A 15,279-nucleotide genomic window follows, 5' to 3' on the forward strand; every position below is an offset into this window, starting at 1 on the left:
GCGGCGGGCTCTGGTGAAAACCAGCGGCCCCTCAGACTCCGCTCCCTGGTGAGGTTAGTGCTATCGCTAGTGACGGTCCAGTGGATCCACTACTCCAGGCGTTACAGCCATGTAGCATTTCCTTAGTGTTATAGTGATTTTTTAAGTGATTGGTTCCCTTTAATAAAGTATAGCTCTGCTGAAAGGTTATTTTCTATATTTCTTCTTGACCTTTTTATATGTATTTACAGCATATTATTGTCTCCTGCAATGTGTAACCAACATTGTTGATACTGTATTTCACTTCTCTGACAGGATAATAAGTTTCATTCGATGTAACATCTATGCATTGATCTTGTGTTCTACTCAACTTAAAATGTATTACCTGGATGTACTTTGTGCAATCATCCTGTTTTGTTTAATAAAAAAATAAAAATGTATATATACATATATATATCTATAAACAAATATATCTATATATCGCCATGAATGTGAGAAGGGGACGAGCAATTTTTTTTCCATCAACAGATATAGCCCCCACATTGCTGTCACTAAAGGGAATAAACTACAGACTAACCTATAAGAAGGATTTGCAAAACAGCCCTCCGATATCACCTTTTTGAGCTAGCTTGCCCTTTAAGTCATTGCTTGACTCCAATCAGATGCCTTAAACATGACTGGGAATTTTTGTCAAGACGTATGCTTCTGGAGAGTTTTCTGGCTTGGGGAAAATCCTAGTCATGTTTTTAGGGCTTCTAATTAGAGTCAATTGCTGACTTTAAGGGAAAGCTACCTCTAAAAGGTGACTTCTAAGACCTAGATTTCCCAGTGAAGTATGAATGCAGTGCATGCAAGTTCCGACACTAGAAAGCTAGACATCTGAACACTCGAAGCTAGAAAATATGTAGAAAGAAAATGTTACTAAAACTATCACTGGCACCAATATTGGGGAATAATATACTAATGGGCCTGTTTTAAAGGAAAATTGTCATCACTTCCTCACCAGCTTCTCCCCACTATGTCAATCTTGAATGATAGATTTATCCCTATACCCAAAGAGGGAAGGATCTATCAATCAAGGTTAGTAGGGTAGAGAGAAGCTGCCATGGACAGCCCTGATGATGGAAGATGGCCTTAGTTTTAATACCAGTTTTTTTTTTTATAATTTATTAAAGTTAAAGGGATATTTCACTCAAACATAACTTTTAATATGTTGCTGCCCACGGTTAGACTAACAACCCATTCCATACCTGTTATAATCTATTCAGTCACCTTCCCTCAGTTCTCAGCTGCTGATTTCTGCTGAAAACACAAAAATCTGTGTGTGAGCCTTTCTCTCTGTCTCCGCCTCCTCCCCCCTCCCTTTTGAGACAGCTGAGGTAAAAAAGTCCCTAACTGGCTTTATCTATAACATTGTAGCTTCTTTAGAATGCTGGGAGGGTTAATCACAGTGAGTTTAATAGCTACTTGCCCTCAGATTAACCCTCCAAACATTACAAATAAGTTGCAATGTTGCAGATAAAGCCAGCCAGGGACTTGTTTACATCAGCTGTCTCAAAAGGGAGGGGGAGATTTTTGTGTTTTCAGCAGAAAGCAGCAGCTGAGAACTGGGGGAAGGAGACTGATTAGATAATAACAAGTATGGAAAAAAATCTTAGTCTCACCATGGGCAGCCACATATCAAAAGTTATGTATGAGTGGAATATCCCTTTAATATGATGTCATACCTATATTTACACATATAATAAATCATACACAAGCATCATTATTTGAGCAGGACACACATACTATATTTTGGGCTTATAGTATTGGAAGGAAGTTCACTTTTTTTAAACAGCATTTAAGGAAAGTTTGCTTCAGTTCTCAAACTCTTGCTTGGTTCTCAAACACTTTTTTGGCACCCAAAACAATAATTTAAACGAAAATTTACCTGGAAGTAACACAAAATTTGAACTTTACTCGGTATCTGAATGTTTTTGCGAGCGTGCATTGTGGGCTGTACCTGCTGAGTTTAGCACTGGTGAGGCTTCACATACAGTACAGTACTGTATAAGATTCCTGGAGTACATATACAGTACAGTAGTAGTACAGTCAGTGCACCATCTCCCATCCTGTACTGTATAAGACTGCTGGAGTGCATATACAGAACAGTAGTAGTACAGTCAGTGCACCACCATCTCCCATACTTTACAGTGCTGGGATGGGGGGAGTGTATACTGTAAAGGTTGAGTGAGGGGTTAGTGACTACTGTACTATACTTGCTGGTTGTGTTAAATGTTTATTGTGTATAATGTCCTGTACAGTATATAGTGCTGCTCTGTAATGTACAGTATATAGTGCTGCTCTGTAATGTCCTGTACAGTATAGTGCTGCTCTGTAATGTACTGTACAGTATAGTGCTGTTCTGTAATGTCCTGTACAGTATACAGTGCTGCTCTGAAATGTACTGTACAGTATAGTGCTGCTCTGTAATGTCCTGCACAGTATATAGTGCTGCTCTGTAATGTCCTGTACAGTATATAGTGCTGTTCTGTAATGTCCTGTACAGTATATAGTGCTGCTCTGTAATGTACAGTATATAGTGCTGCTCTGAAATGTACAGTACTGTACAGTATAGTGCTGTTCTGTATTGTCCTGTACAGTATATAGTGCTGCTCTGTAATGTCCTGTACAGTATAGTACTGCTCTGTAATGTCCTGTACAGTATATAGTGCTGTTCTGTCATGTCCTGTACAGTATATAGTGCTGCTCTGTAATGTCCTGTACAGTATATAGCGCTGATCTGTAATGTACTGTACAGTATAGTGCTGTTCTGTAATGTCCTGTACAGTATATAGTGCTGCTCTGTAATGTACTGTACAGTATATAGTGCTGTTCTGTAATGTCCTGTACAGTATATAGTGCTGTTCTGTAATGTCCTGTACAGTATATAGCACTGATCTGTAATGTACTGTACAGTATATAGTGCTGTTCTGTAATGTCCTGTACAGTATAGTACTGCTCTGTAATGTCCTGTACAGTATATAGTGCTGTTCTGTCATGTTCTGTACAGTATATAGTGCTGCTCTGTAATGTCCTGTACAGTATATAGCGCTGATCTGTAATGTACTGTACAGTATAGTGCTGTTCTGTAATGTCCTGTACAGTATATAGTGCTGCTCTGTAATGTCCTAAACAGTATATAGCGCTGATCTGTAATGTACTGTACAGTATATAGTGCTGCTCTGTAATGTCCTGTACAGTATATAGTGCTGCTCTGAAATGTACTGTACAGTATATAGTGCAGTTCCGTAATGTTCTGTACAGTATATAGTGCTGCTCTGTAATGTCCTGTACAATATATAGTGCTGCTCTGTAATGTCCTGTACAGTATATAGTGCTGTTCTGTAATGTACTGTACAGTATATAGTGCTGCTCTGTAATGTACAGTATATAGTGCTGCTCTGAAATGTACAGTACTGTACAGTATAGTACTGCTCTGCAATGTCCTGTACAGTATATAGTGCTGTTCTGTAATGTCCTGTACAGTATAGTACTGCTCTGCAATGTCCTGTACAGTATATAGTGCTGTTCTGTAATGTCCTGTACAGTATATAGTGCTGCTCTGTAATGTCCTGTACAGTATATAGCGCTGATCTGTAATTTACTGTACAGTATAGTGCTGCTCTGTAATGTCCTGTACAGTATATAGTGCTGTTCTGTAATGTCCTGTACAGTATATAGCACTGATCTGTAATGTACTGTACAGTATATAGTGCTGTTCTGTAATGTCCTGTATAGTATAGTACTGCTCTGTAATGTCCTGTACAGTATATAGCGCTGATCTGTAATGTACTTTACAGTATAGTGCTGCTCTGTAATGTCCTGTACAGTATATAGTGCTGTTCTGTCATGTTCTGTACAGTATATAGTGCTGCTCTGTAATGTCCTGTACAGTATATTGCGCTGATCTGTAATGTACTGTACAGTATAGTGCTGCTCTGTAATGTCCTGTACAGTATAGTGCTGTTCTGTAATGTCCTGTACAGTATAGTGCTGCTCTGTAATGTCCTGTACAGTATATAGTGCTGTTCTGTCATGTTCTGTACAGTATATAGTGCTGCTCTGTAATGTCCTGTACAGTATATAGCGCTGATCTGTAATGTACTGTACAGTATAGTGCTGCTCTGTAATGTCCTGTACAGTATATAGTGCTGCTCTGTAATGTCCTGTACAGTATATAGCGCTGATCTGTAATGTACTGTACAGTATAGTGCTGTTCTGTAATGTCCTGTACAGTATAGTGCTGCTCTGTAATGTCCTGTACAGTATAGTGCTGTTCTGTAATGTCCTGTACAGTATAGTGCTGCTCTGTAATGTCCTGTACAGTATATAGTGCTGTTCTGTCATGTTCTGTACAGTATATAGTGCTGCTCTGTAATGTCCTGTACAGTATAGTGCTGTTCTGTAATGTCCTGTACAGTATAGTGCTGCTCTGTAATGTACTGTACAGTATGGTGCTGTTCTGTAATGTACTGTACAGTGTATAGTGCTGCTCTGAAATGTACTGTACAGTATATAGTGCTGTTCTGTAATGTCCTGTACAGTATATAGTGCTGCTCTGTATTGTCCTGTTCTGTACTGTACTGCAGTGATTAAACTGGGCACTATAAAATGTAATACATGAGTATTGTAGGTAATTATTGGTGGGTGTTGGAAGCAATTAAACACATCTACACTATTTCCTATGGGAGGACAATGCTCGGTTCTCCAAGTGCCTTCCTGAACCAATTAAGTTCAAGAACAGAGGCACCGCTGTGTATGTATGTATATATATATATATATATATATATATATATATATATATATATATATATATATATATATATATCATCCACAATACAGTTACAGTAACAAGGTTGTAAAGCAAAATTGCTGTCATACTATTATATCTTAACAATTATATGCAGTGTGGTTTTGCTGCCTTTTTTGCCATGTTTATTGCAGTAAATGGTGCTATTTTGGACCTGCTTATGCAAGCCACAGTAAAAGGATTTCTAATAACCTCAGTAAAATAGCACCAACTCTTGACATGATTTCAGCTAAAATGCTGAAAGAGATGTGAACACTGCCCTATAGTAATTTAGAATTATAATGTACTGCAGCACACTTATTGGTTATTACAAGTGTTTTCTGTACTGCAGGCAGATTACTACAATTCATCCATTGAGTAAATCTTATGTTTAGCCAATAGTTAACAAGAGAGAACACTCAAAGCTTGATTTTACATGAGATTTATTGGCAAATATCCCCGAGCTAAAATGTGCCATAAATGACACATGATGTGTTTAACAATCCCAAAGTTGGCTTCTCCTTATCAAACATCTGTGCCCAAAGCTTTCTCTATAAATACAATATTTATAAGTGTGCCATGAATTTCGTCTACAGCCCCATGTCACATAGGACAAGACCATGTTCAGCAGGTGGCAATCCTATTCCCTCATGTTGCTAGTAAAAACCTCTTTGTGCAAGACTAGTCAATGTGTCACATGACTCGCGCCAGAAACAGCTCTGAACAGCCTGACTCTGTCCTCTTTTGTTTGTTTTGCCGGGGATAAGCTATTTCACAGACCTGTCAGTGTAAAGTGTGACTTTACTCACAGAAAATACACAGTTGCCATAGGGTAGTGGGTTTGTTTCTGCCGTTATCACGCACTGGAACTTGTGAACACATGAGCAACAGATCACAGCTTCAGTGAAAGAAATTACAAACTACATCCCAGACAGAGCCTAACAAAAAGGTACGGGTTTCTGAAAGATGTAAACAAGGCGCAGCAAAAAATAGTGTGGTATTGTGTTAGCCAATAAAAATGTAAGTGACAATAAATACAATGGTACCTTGGTTTATGAGTGTTTTGGTTTAAGAGCTCACAGTCTTTCAAAATTGTGACTTGGTTTAAGAGCATTGCTTTGGTTTAAGAGCTCCCTGTACTGGGTGGGAGGGGAGTGGAGGAGGGGCATGGCCTGCATAGCGGGGTCTACAGCACTGTACTCTGACCCAGGAAGTCTCCCTCACCTTCCAAATCATAGCAGATCCACTTCAGGCTGGGGCTCACATCAGGGGACAGAACTGTGGGGGTAATCTCTCCATAGCTGTTACCCCTCTCTTCCCGGACAGAGAGTGCGGCATGTATGTGCCCAGGTATGTCCTGCTCATTCCTTCCTGCTCCCTTCAGTCTCTGTCAGCCCTTGTGTTTCCTATCCTCTCCATTACTGTACAGTAACTTATAATATCACACATTCTGCTATTTCTGATGTTTGTTTCATCTGTTTTACATGTTATTCAGAATAATAAATCATTTTTTTTGGGATGTGGAACCAATTGTCTGCATTTCTATGATTTCTTATGGGAAAATTTGCTTTGGTTTAAGAGTGGATTTGGATTACGAGCGCAGTCCCGGAAAGAATTATGCCTGTAATCCAAGACACCACTGTACTTTGTATCCAAAATTATAGAAACTTGTCGGCAGAAAAAGACCAATTAATCCAACTAGTCTGCCCTCTAAAGGCACTACCACATGGAACGATTATCGGCTTATCGATTACGGCCGATAATGGCTCCGTGTAATAGAAGGCAACAATCAGCCGACATGAACAATGTCGGCTGATCGTTGCAGTCGTTTGTCTTTTAACATGTTGAAAGACAAACGACTGTGATAGCAGTGATATGCTGCCGTCACTCCTTAGAATAGGAGCAGTGGCAGCAGACCGCCACTATCCTCTTAGGCTGCCCGGACGATCTAGCGATCACCCGGGCAGCCCCCCCACACACATACCTCCCCGCGGCCTACCCTGCACTCACCCACTTGCTGCCGCCACAGCAAGCGGTGGACGAGGGGCAAACGAGCACTAACAGTGCTCGTTTGCTCCTCTATGTCGGCCCTTGTAATAGGGGCTTAAGTAATTTCATTCTTATTATCTTAGGATAGATATATCTTTATCCCAGGCAGGTTTACATTCTGTTATTGTTGATTCTCCAACCACATCTGCTTGAAGTTTATTCCAAGCATCTACTACTCTTTTAGTAAAGAAATATTTTCTCATGCGGCTTCTGATTTTTCCCCCAACTATCCTCAGATTGTGCCCTGTTGCTATATTCTTGTTCATTATTATAATTTTTTTTTCTGAAGGTATTATAAGAATAAATACCTTTTCTGGGTAAGCAGAGAAGTTATATTTACAAGTCTTATTAGTACGGAGGCCCTTTCATCGGGGAAGCTTACAGATAAATGACATGACATGCTGCAGATTTTATGCCGTGTTCGATTTTTTTCATTTATTCAACTATAAAAGTATAATTGAACATAGCATAAAATATGCAGTGTATATGCTACATGAGAACATTAGTTTTTAGCGGACTTGCTAAACTGTTCTGATTTATTGTTCTCCGAACCCAAATGTTCGGCATTAGGGAGTCCTGGAAAAGCCTATGGCTTAGCAGTTGAGAATTAAAGGGGTGCTCCAGTGTGGGGGCATTTTTTTGGGGGGACCGGGGAGGAGGTGGCTGAAATAAAAGACGTCCACTTACCTTCCCGGTTCCAGCGGCGGGTCCAGCATCACAGCGCTCCGGTGCCCGGTTCCCGGCCACTTCCGGGTGTCTGACACCGCCCGAGACGCTACGTCTCAGGGCCGTTCAGCCACTCAGTGAAGGAGGCGGGATCCGGACTTCAAACGGATCCCGCCTCCTTCATTGAGTGGTTGAGCGGCCCTGAGACGTAGCATCTCAGGCGGCGACATCCATTATTTGTCTTTGATGGTCGTATATAATGATCATGATCATTATAGACAGCCGTCATTAGCAAATATGGGACATCTTTTTTATGGCTGTTGGAAATAATGGCCGAAAAATCCCCTAGTGTAAACTTTGACTATGGCTGTACCTTGGTTGAAATTTTTTTTTACTATTTTTAATCAGCCACTAGCCGAGAATCTGATGTCCTAAATGTTGATTCTAAGGCGAGTTTCACACTACGTTTTTGCGATCTTTTTTTGCAAAAAACGGACAAAAAAATGATTAAAAAACCGGATGCAACTGTGTGCATCCGTTTTGATCCGTTTTTACATTGGCTTCCATTATAAAGAAAACAGATCAAAATGGATCCATTTTTTAGCGTACACAAAAACGTGGTCAACCTCATTTTTGTGTCCGTTAAAAAAAACTGACCCATTTTGATCCGTTTTTTTGATAATAGAAGTCAATAGAAAAATGGATGCACACAGTTGTATCTGTTTTTTTCATCAGTTTTTCATCCGTTTTTTGCAAAACATACATAAAAGAACCATATTAGGAAAACAATGCACTGTTTAATTTTATGTTATCATTCAAGCTTAGGGCAGATCCTCTGAAACTGTATGCCATCTATGACAGCAATAACCAGAGTTGTCTGCCCCATGTATATAGTAAACACCCTAGGAGAATATGGATGACATTATAGATGTAGCAGAGCTTATATTACATTAATCATACAGACAGCATGATGTTACTGTCCATGGGGCTATGGGCAAAACTACTTTGTATAAAGAGTTACCATGGTACCTTGGTACATAATAGGACTTTACATTATTTACATTCACCTCATTGCATTGTTCACATTTTTCATGCATATTTCAGAATATATTCTGCATCAGAGTATGGAAGCAAAGTGGGTATAATATGCTTATCATTGTTTTCAATGGTAATCTGTGTTGTAGTTCATATTTTTGTACTGCGGCATGGATTTTTTATAGTATGTAAGCTAAATACATATGGAAATTTGCATGTTACTTACACATGTTGAAACATGTTAGGCTATGTTCACACAAAGTTTTGTCTTCGCCTGTATTTTTGGACGCCGTCAAATAAAAAATAAAAAAAAACAGCAATAGGCCAGAACCCCACAATGTCTTTTTATTGGGCATTTGATGTTTTTTTGGATGACCATCATTTTGGCACCACACATGACCAATTTATGCAAATTACAGCTGGCTGTGTTTTGACCTCAAAATGACGACCGTCCAAAAATACAAATGAAAAACAATGTTGTGTGAACATAGCCTTAGGTAGAAAGGGAATCAATTAGCTCCAACAGCAAGTAAAATACACAACAGAAATCCTCAGATGCATGTGGTAAAGTCTGTGAATTTTTCTGTTCCCAGTAACTTAATATTTGAAAGTGGAGCACCGTGTCATTTATTTGGTGCCTAGTAAACCTTTTTCCTGGCTAAAATCTCACTTTCTAGAAGCTTTAAAGTGCTAACACCAAAATATTCAGCATTTAGGGGGTAAAATGCAGGATTTAAAGGGGTAGTGCAGCGGTAAAGAATTATTGACAGAATAACACACATTACAAAGTTATACAACTTTGTAATGTATGTTATGTCTGTGAATGGCCCCCTTCCCCATGTCCCACCACCCCCACCCGTGTACCCGGAAGTGTGGTGCGCTATACATACCTGTCACGTGCCGACTCGTCTCCGATCTTCAGTCTGCGATGACGTCTTCGGGCGGCCGGGCCGAATCCCTCCGAGCGTCCTGAGTGCTGGCTGCTCTCTTTAGCGTCATCAGATGCTCAGCCGCGATTGGCTGAGCACAGTTATGCTCAGCCAATCGCGGCTGAGCAGCCGATGATGCTGAAGACGCCCGAAGACGACATCGCAGACTGAAGATCGGAGACGAGTCGGCACGTGACAGGTATGTATAGCACACCACACTTCCGGGTACACGGGTGGGGGTGGTGGGACACGGGGAAGGGGGCCATTCACAGACATAACATACATTACAAAGTTGTATAACTTTGTAATGTGTGTTATTCTGTCAATAATTCTTTACCGCCGCACTACCTCTTTAATTTGAAAATACACATAATTTATTTTGTCAGGTTTTTTTTTTGGGGGGGGGGGTTTCAGGGAAATGTTGGGTTTCTGATTTTTCTGGCGCAAATTTTGGCACAAAGCCTTCATTCCTCACAGACTCTTTGGGAAATGAAAGGTGGAATCTGATTGGTTGCTAGGGGCAACAGAGCCAATTCTACTTTAAACCTTGTTTGATAAATCTTCCCCATAGTATACACTCCGGCCAGGATCCCTCGTTGAATAGCGACCGCAGAAAACCCTGTCAGTGCCCACTATGTTCATGATTAGAGATGAGCGAACCAGTTTCGTTCGAGTCGATCCGAACCCGAACGTTCGGTATTTGATTAGCTGGGGCTGCTGAACTTGGATAAAGCTCTAAGGTTGTCTGGAAAAGATGGATACAGCCAATGACTCTATGTTTTCCACATAACCTTAGGGCTTTATCCAAGTTCAGCAGCCACCGCTAATCAAATGCCGAACGTTCGGGTTCGGATTGACTCGAGCATGCTCGAGGTTCGCTCATCTCTATTCATGATCATTATGTGCAGCCGTTATCATAAAATAATGACTGTTATTTTGCCTAAAAATGTGCTGTGTGAACATAGCCTGAGCATGCAATTATCAAAATACGTCTGTATTTTGCCTCTAAATGATGGCCAATATGTCCAAAAACAAAGATTGCCTTAAACATAGCCTTAAAATGTTAGTGTCATTCATATAAACTTTTTGAGATGTCATCAAGACATCCAGAATAACCATGTATATATGGATAGCTATACCAAAGAAAAAGCTATGTCAAAAATATATACCATAGCACACCAAAGAATATAATAAATAAAAGTACTTTATTGTGACAGGTACAGTATTATGAGTAAATGATCCCACAAGCTTAAAAACAATTAAAAAATATACCAAGCATGGAGGTACCCGGTTTGGTACCACCCACAATGACACCCCAATGTAGGTATATCACACACCCCGTACAAATGAAGTGCAAGTGCAATGTATGAATAACCAATAAATATAAATCCTAAGTCACACAAATAATCCACAATACAAATATAAGCACTGTAACCAATATCACCTAGTAAACGAAGGAAAAAATGTTTTAAGAGCAACAAGGTGGAAATCAAACCAAATAATGAAATGTCACCATGGGTATACAAGTAACAGGGTGGTGATGGGGTGTCAAGGGAAGGAGCCCCACGTGTTCCGTCCGCCCAACCGGACTTCCTCAGGGGTAGGTCATAGTTAAAAGCCAAAAAAGGCAGAGGCAGCCCGGAGATACAGCAGCGGCTGGAGAGCAGGACGGGAGAGACAGAGAGTGGGATGCCGGATCACACAGCAGCGCAGAAGTTATGCATGTTTTAGATATGCTCATGGTATCACGTTTAGGCTATGTTCTCACAATTAAAACATTGTGGAAACATAGCCTCCCTATGTTTTACCATTGGGGACCTTGGTTTTCTGTCTAGTAATATTTGCTGTTCACATGGCCATATTAGCCAATCATGGCCTCCTTTTTAAACACTGAGGTCACTACAGCACTGTACAGCATAGATGTTTCATCAGAATCACAGAAAACCCCTTTACAAGGTACAGTTCCATGGAGATAACCCTTAAAAATATGATCCAGCTTCTTCAAAGTGCAGTAATCAGCATTTATCACTGGGGAAACAAGAGCTAGCTACACACGTCTATATGAATGGCAATCTATGTAGTGCATGGAACTACCAGGTCCACGAGAGGGCATATGGACTATTATCATAGTGAAAGAAGCACCTGAATGAGGACAGACCTTCCCATAACCTGCATATCTATCTATCTATCTACTATTCTACATTATATGTTATTGTATACTCTTTTCTTAAACCCTCGTCCCATTTTGCTACAATCTAACCAAACCAACTAGCTTATTTATGGAGTACAAATAATATTTATTCAGTCTCCCGTGACACATTTTTTGGAATATAACTTAACATGGTTTATACATCCTAAATATCTAAAGTGCTTGCTTGCAACCAGGATTCCATGAGATGCGTTTACACAGCAGCCACAGGAATCTGCTTTCCCATAGCTGGCTTACAACATTCTTCCACAGCATACCAAATGGGAAAACAACTTGCACAAAACACCACTCGAAAGGCTTCAATTACTGTATGAGAACTTGAATGGAATCCAGCTAACAAATATGGGAACGTTCTCAGAGCTACCACATGAGGAGCTTTGGTTAAGTAAGAAAGAAAATAATCTGTGGTAACCATAGAATGGGCAGTGCTAGGTCTGGTATGGGACTAGCTGTAGAATTCCATATTCATCTGCAGAATAATCATAATCATTGTTTCTTTAGAAAGTTACATTGAGCACTTTTTCTATAGTCTTGCAATTTTTTTCTGGAATCATTAGGATAAAACGCAGCTCGGAGGGGGGAATGACAAACCCACAGCCGCCCCTTTATCCACCATTAGAAAGCCACAGATGTCAGACATAAAGGGTCTGTTCAGGCATAATTATTCATTTACTCAAGGAATAGCTGGTGAAACCTGGGCTTGTCTAATGACCTTGAAACGTCCAATATTTTTCGCAGCCAAAAAAAAGGAAGCTCCTTGTATAAACTTTCACAAAAGTGAACGACAATAGGACTAAGACAAATATACCGGGGTGTGGATAAAAGCACATCTGTTTCTTATTTGTGACTTAAGTGTGTGAAAAAGAAGCACTTTTTTTTATATTGTCTAGAAATTCCTTTGTTTGTCTGCACAAAACCCAGACAGCTGACATGAATTCCGCCTTTAGAAATAGCATGAGGCACCTTGTATTCTCCACAACAAGCTTTGTCATGGCCTCTCAACTTATTCACATACAGTCTTAAGCCCTCAATGCCTCAAAACATCGCCTGTGAAAAAATGCAGCTGCTTACAAATGCAAATGCTCCTTTTTAAGTCCCTTCCTATCTGAAGTCGAGAAAACGTGTCTAGAGACCCTAGATATTAGAACACAACCTCAATGGACTGGGACAATAGATAGCACTTGATATAGAGACTTTGTATGATACAGCTGTGTGTGCTTAGAATCCATATTGCAGACTAAACTTCAAAAGTGCACAAAAAATAAGCCATAAAACCTTTATTTTTTTTAAAAGTAACAAATAAGAAGTTGATTTCTGCTTAAAAATCTCCCATAGAAGAAAAGGGAAGTAAATATTGCAATGACTACTTGGGAGCAATATAATGATGGGTTTGGCAGCAGTAACTTAGAAGACAGTTGAATAAGATAAAATTATATATTGTTATTTCGGCATTTTGCAGAACATAATGCATATTATGAGCCGCCTATAAAAACTAATGGTGCAGAAGCAGATGCAGAAGAAACCGACTGCCAATGTATAGAGTAGAGATAACCCTTTGAGGGAATGTTCTGCTGATAGATGAATCCAGCACTAATGGCAGCCTGATAGTGCTTTGCTTACATTCAGGATTCATCTATAATGTATTTGTTTCAGTAGAGAGAAAAAAACAGGCACTTTTGTTATTGTTACAATTGTATCCTCCATAACTTGAAATGAAGGCTTGTATGTGAGAGTATGATAGCCAGTCAGTGCCACTGGCTCTCAATTCACTAGGGGACCTGCTGTGTATCTGACTGATGATTCATCTCATCTAAATAAGAAATAAGGCACAGATCACAGCAATAATATTAATACCACAAATAGATATCTGTAGTTACAAAACACAATAACAGGGATCTATTGTAATAGGGAATAATAATGTGATCAAGGATACACAACCTGGCCAATTATGTGGATACCAGCCTATTTACACATAAGTGTTGGAAATCATGGAGATTTTCAAACAGATATGTGACACTGCTAGAGAATTTGGCAATCCAAAAAAATGAATGTTTTGGGGTGGGTCCACATTACTTTTGTCACCAAGAAAACTTACATGACAAGAATATCATGGTTAGGATTAGATGTCAAGTGTTAAAGTGTCAGGTGACCCCCTGGAATTCTTTGATCTCAGCAGCATAGAAGCATCCTAAACACATGGACAAAGGTGACTGACTGACTGACAACACCTGGAAGATATTTCACAGAAATAAGTAAAAGACTAGACACAGAACTAAGTACATAGAATACACCCAATCCTTATCAGGTGGATGCTTTGGTCAGATTGTGACACCCATTTATTAATCTGCTGTCCTATCCTGCTAATCCCCAGCCTGATGTGATCTGCAGAAGAGGGAGAAGAGACCCCAGAAGAGCAGGGGGAAGTAAGGCAGCAGGCAGGCAGACAGGCAGGCAGACAGCTGCTGCCAGTCCACCTCAGCTGGTGTGTGTAGGTAGCAGAAGTAGCTCACCGCTCTGCAGGGTTGTATCGCACTTCCACTCGCTGCCTAGTTTCTTACAAGACTCCCATAGGGACAGGTAGTACTGGTTGTCCGCCGTCACCCAGGCTGGGCTCAGAACGGCTCCGATATCCAGACACAGGGCCAGGAAGATGCACACCAGTCCCACCAGCTTGAGAGGGGTGAGCACCGAGGAGCGGACTTCCTCCATCCCGCTGGCAGATGAAGCCATGCTCCCCTCACAGGATCAGCAGACAGGAGAAGAGGGCAAGGATGCTGGGCAGGGACAGTGATGGAGCCGGGAGAGCTGACAGGAGAGTGCGAGCAGCGCTGTGGGTAGCAGAGCAGGCGGCACTGGCTTATATGATGCCTTCTGGAGGAGCTGGAGCTTCTTCTCTGCCTCCTTCCCCTGTGTCTCCCACTTGTTTCCCCTGACTCAGAGGCTGCTGGCTGCTCCTTGCTCCAGGACACAAGAGAACTGTTACCCAGTGACCTCCGTCTTTGCATAACTCCCTCCCTCCTTCCTCTCCTTTCTTTGCCTTTTTCTTCTCTGCTCTCTCTCTCCTTCTCCTCCTGCTGGCTGCAAAGAGGGCACCGGCCACAGTGCTGACGTCACAGGCTGCTCCAGAGGAGGGACAGGCAGGGAGCATGGTGACAGTGAGAGGCATGCTGGAGAGCAGGAGGCACAGGGTCCTTCTATGGGATCTCTGACATCTGCAGCATGTGTGCTGGATGGATGGGATTGTGGATGGATGTCATTGTGGATGGATGGGATTGCTGCCTTCCTCCACTCTCTGCTTGTATTGTTACCAGTACAAAGTTTACACCTTCCATTTGTATAGGAACTCTTGCAGAGAGTTCAGGAATGATGCAAGCAGTGTGCTGTGTAAGTCCTTTTGTAGTGTTTTCTTCATGTCTAATAGTGTTTCCACCTGTGTGCAGCATTTTAAGCATTAAACAAAGGCTTCCAATTTCAACTTTTAGGCTTTCTTCTGACACTACTGATTTTTGTTGTTTTTTTTTTTTTTTGTCTGAGAGTTTTCTTGGCATTTTCTCATTTCAGTGTAAATTGGTATAGGAATT

The 15,279-nt window shown here is 40.8% G+C and overlaps 1 protein-coding gene across 1 annotated transcript in view; it reads right to left on the reverse strand.

Moving 5' to 3' along the window:
* Positions 1-14,755, reverse strand: part of TMEM47 (transmembrane protein 47) — a 107,132-nt gene extending 92,377 nt beyond the window's left edge. The window contains exon 1 of the mRNA XM_069972436.1: positions 14,209-14,755. Coding sequence (XP_069828537.1) covers positions 14,209-14,428 — 220 coding nt within the window. The 5' untranslated portion in view covers positions 14,429-14,755. The remainder of the gene's footprint in view (positions 1-14,208) is intronic.
* Between the last annotated feature and the right edge of the window lie 524 nt (positions 14,756-15,279).

Source organism: Dendropsophus ebraccatus, chromosome 5 (assembly GCF_027789765.1).
Source record: "Dendropsophus ebraccatus isolate aDenEbr1 chromosome 5, aDenEbr1.pat, whole genome shotgun sequence".
Taxonomy (NCBI): Eukaryota; Metazoa; Chordata; class Amphibia; order Anura; family Hylidae; genus Dendropsophus; species Dendropsophus ebraccatus.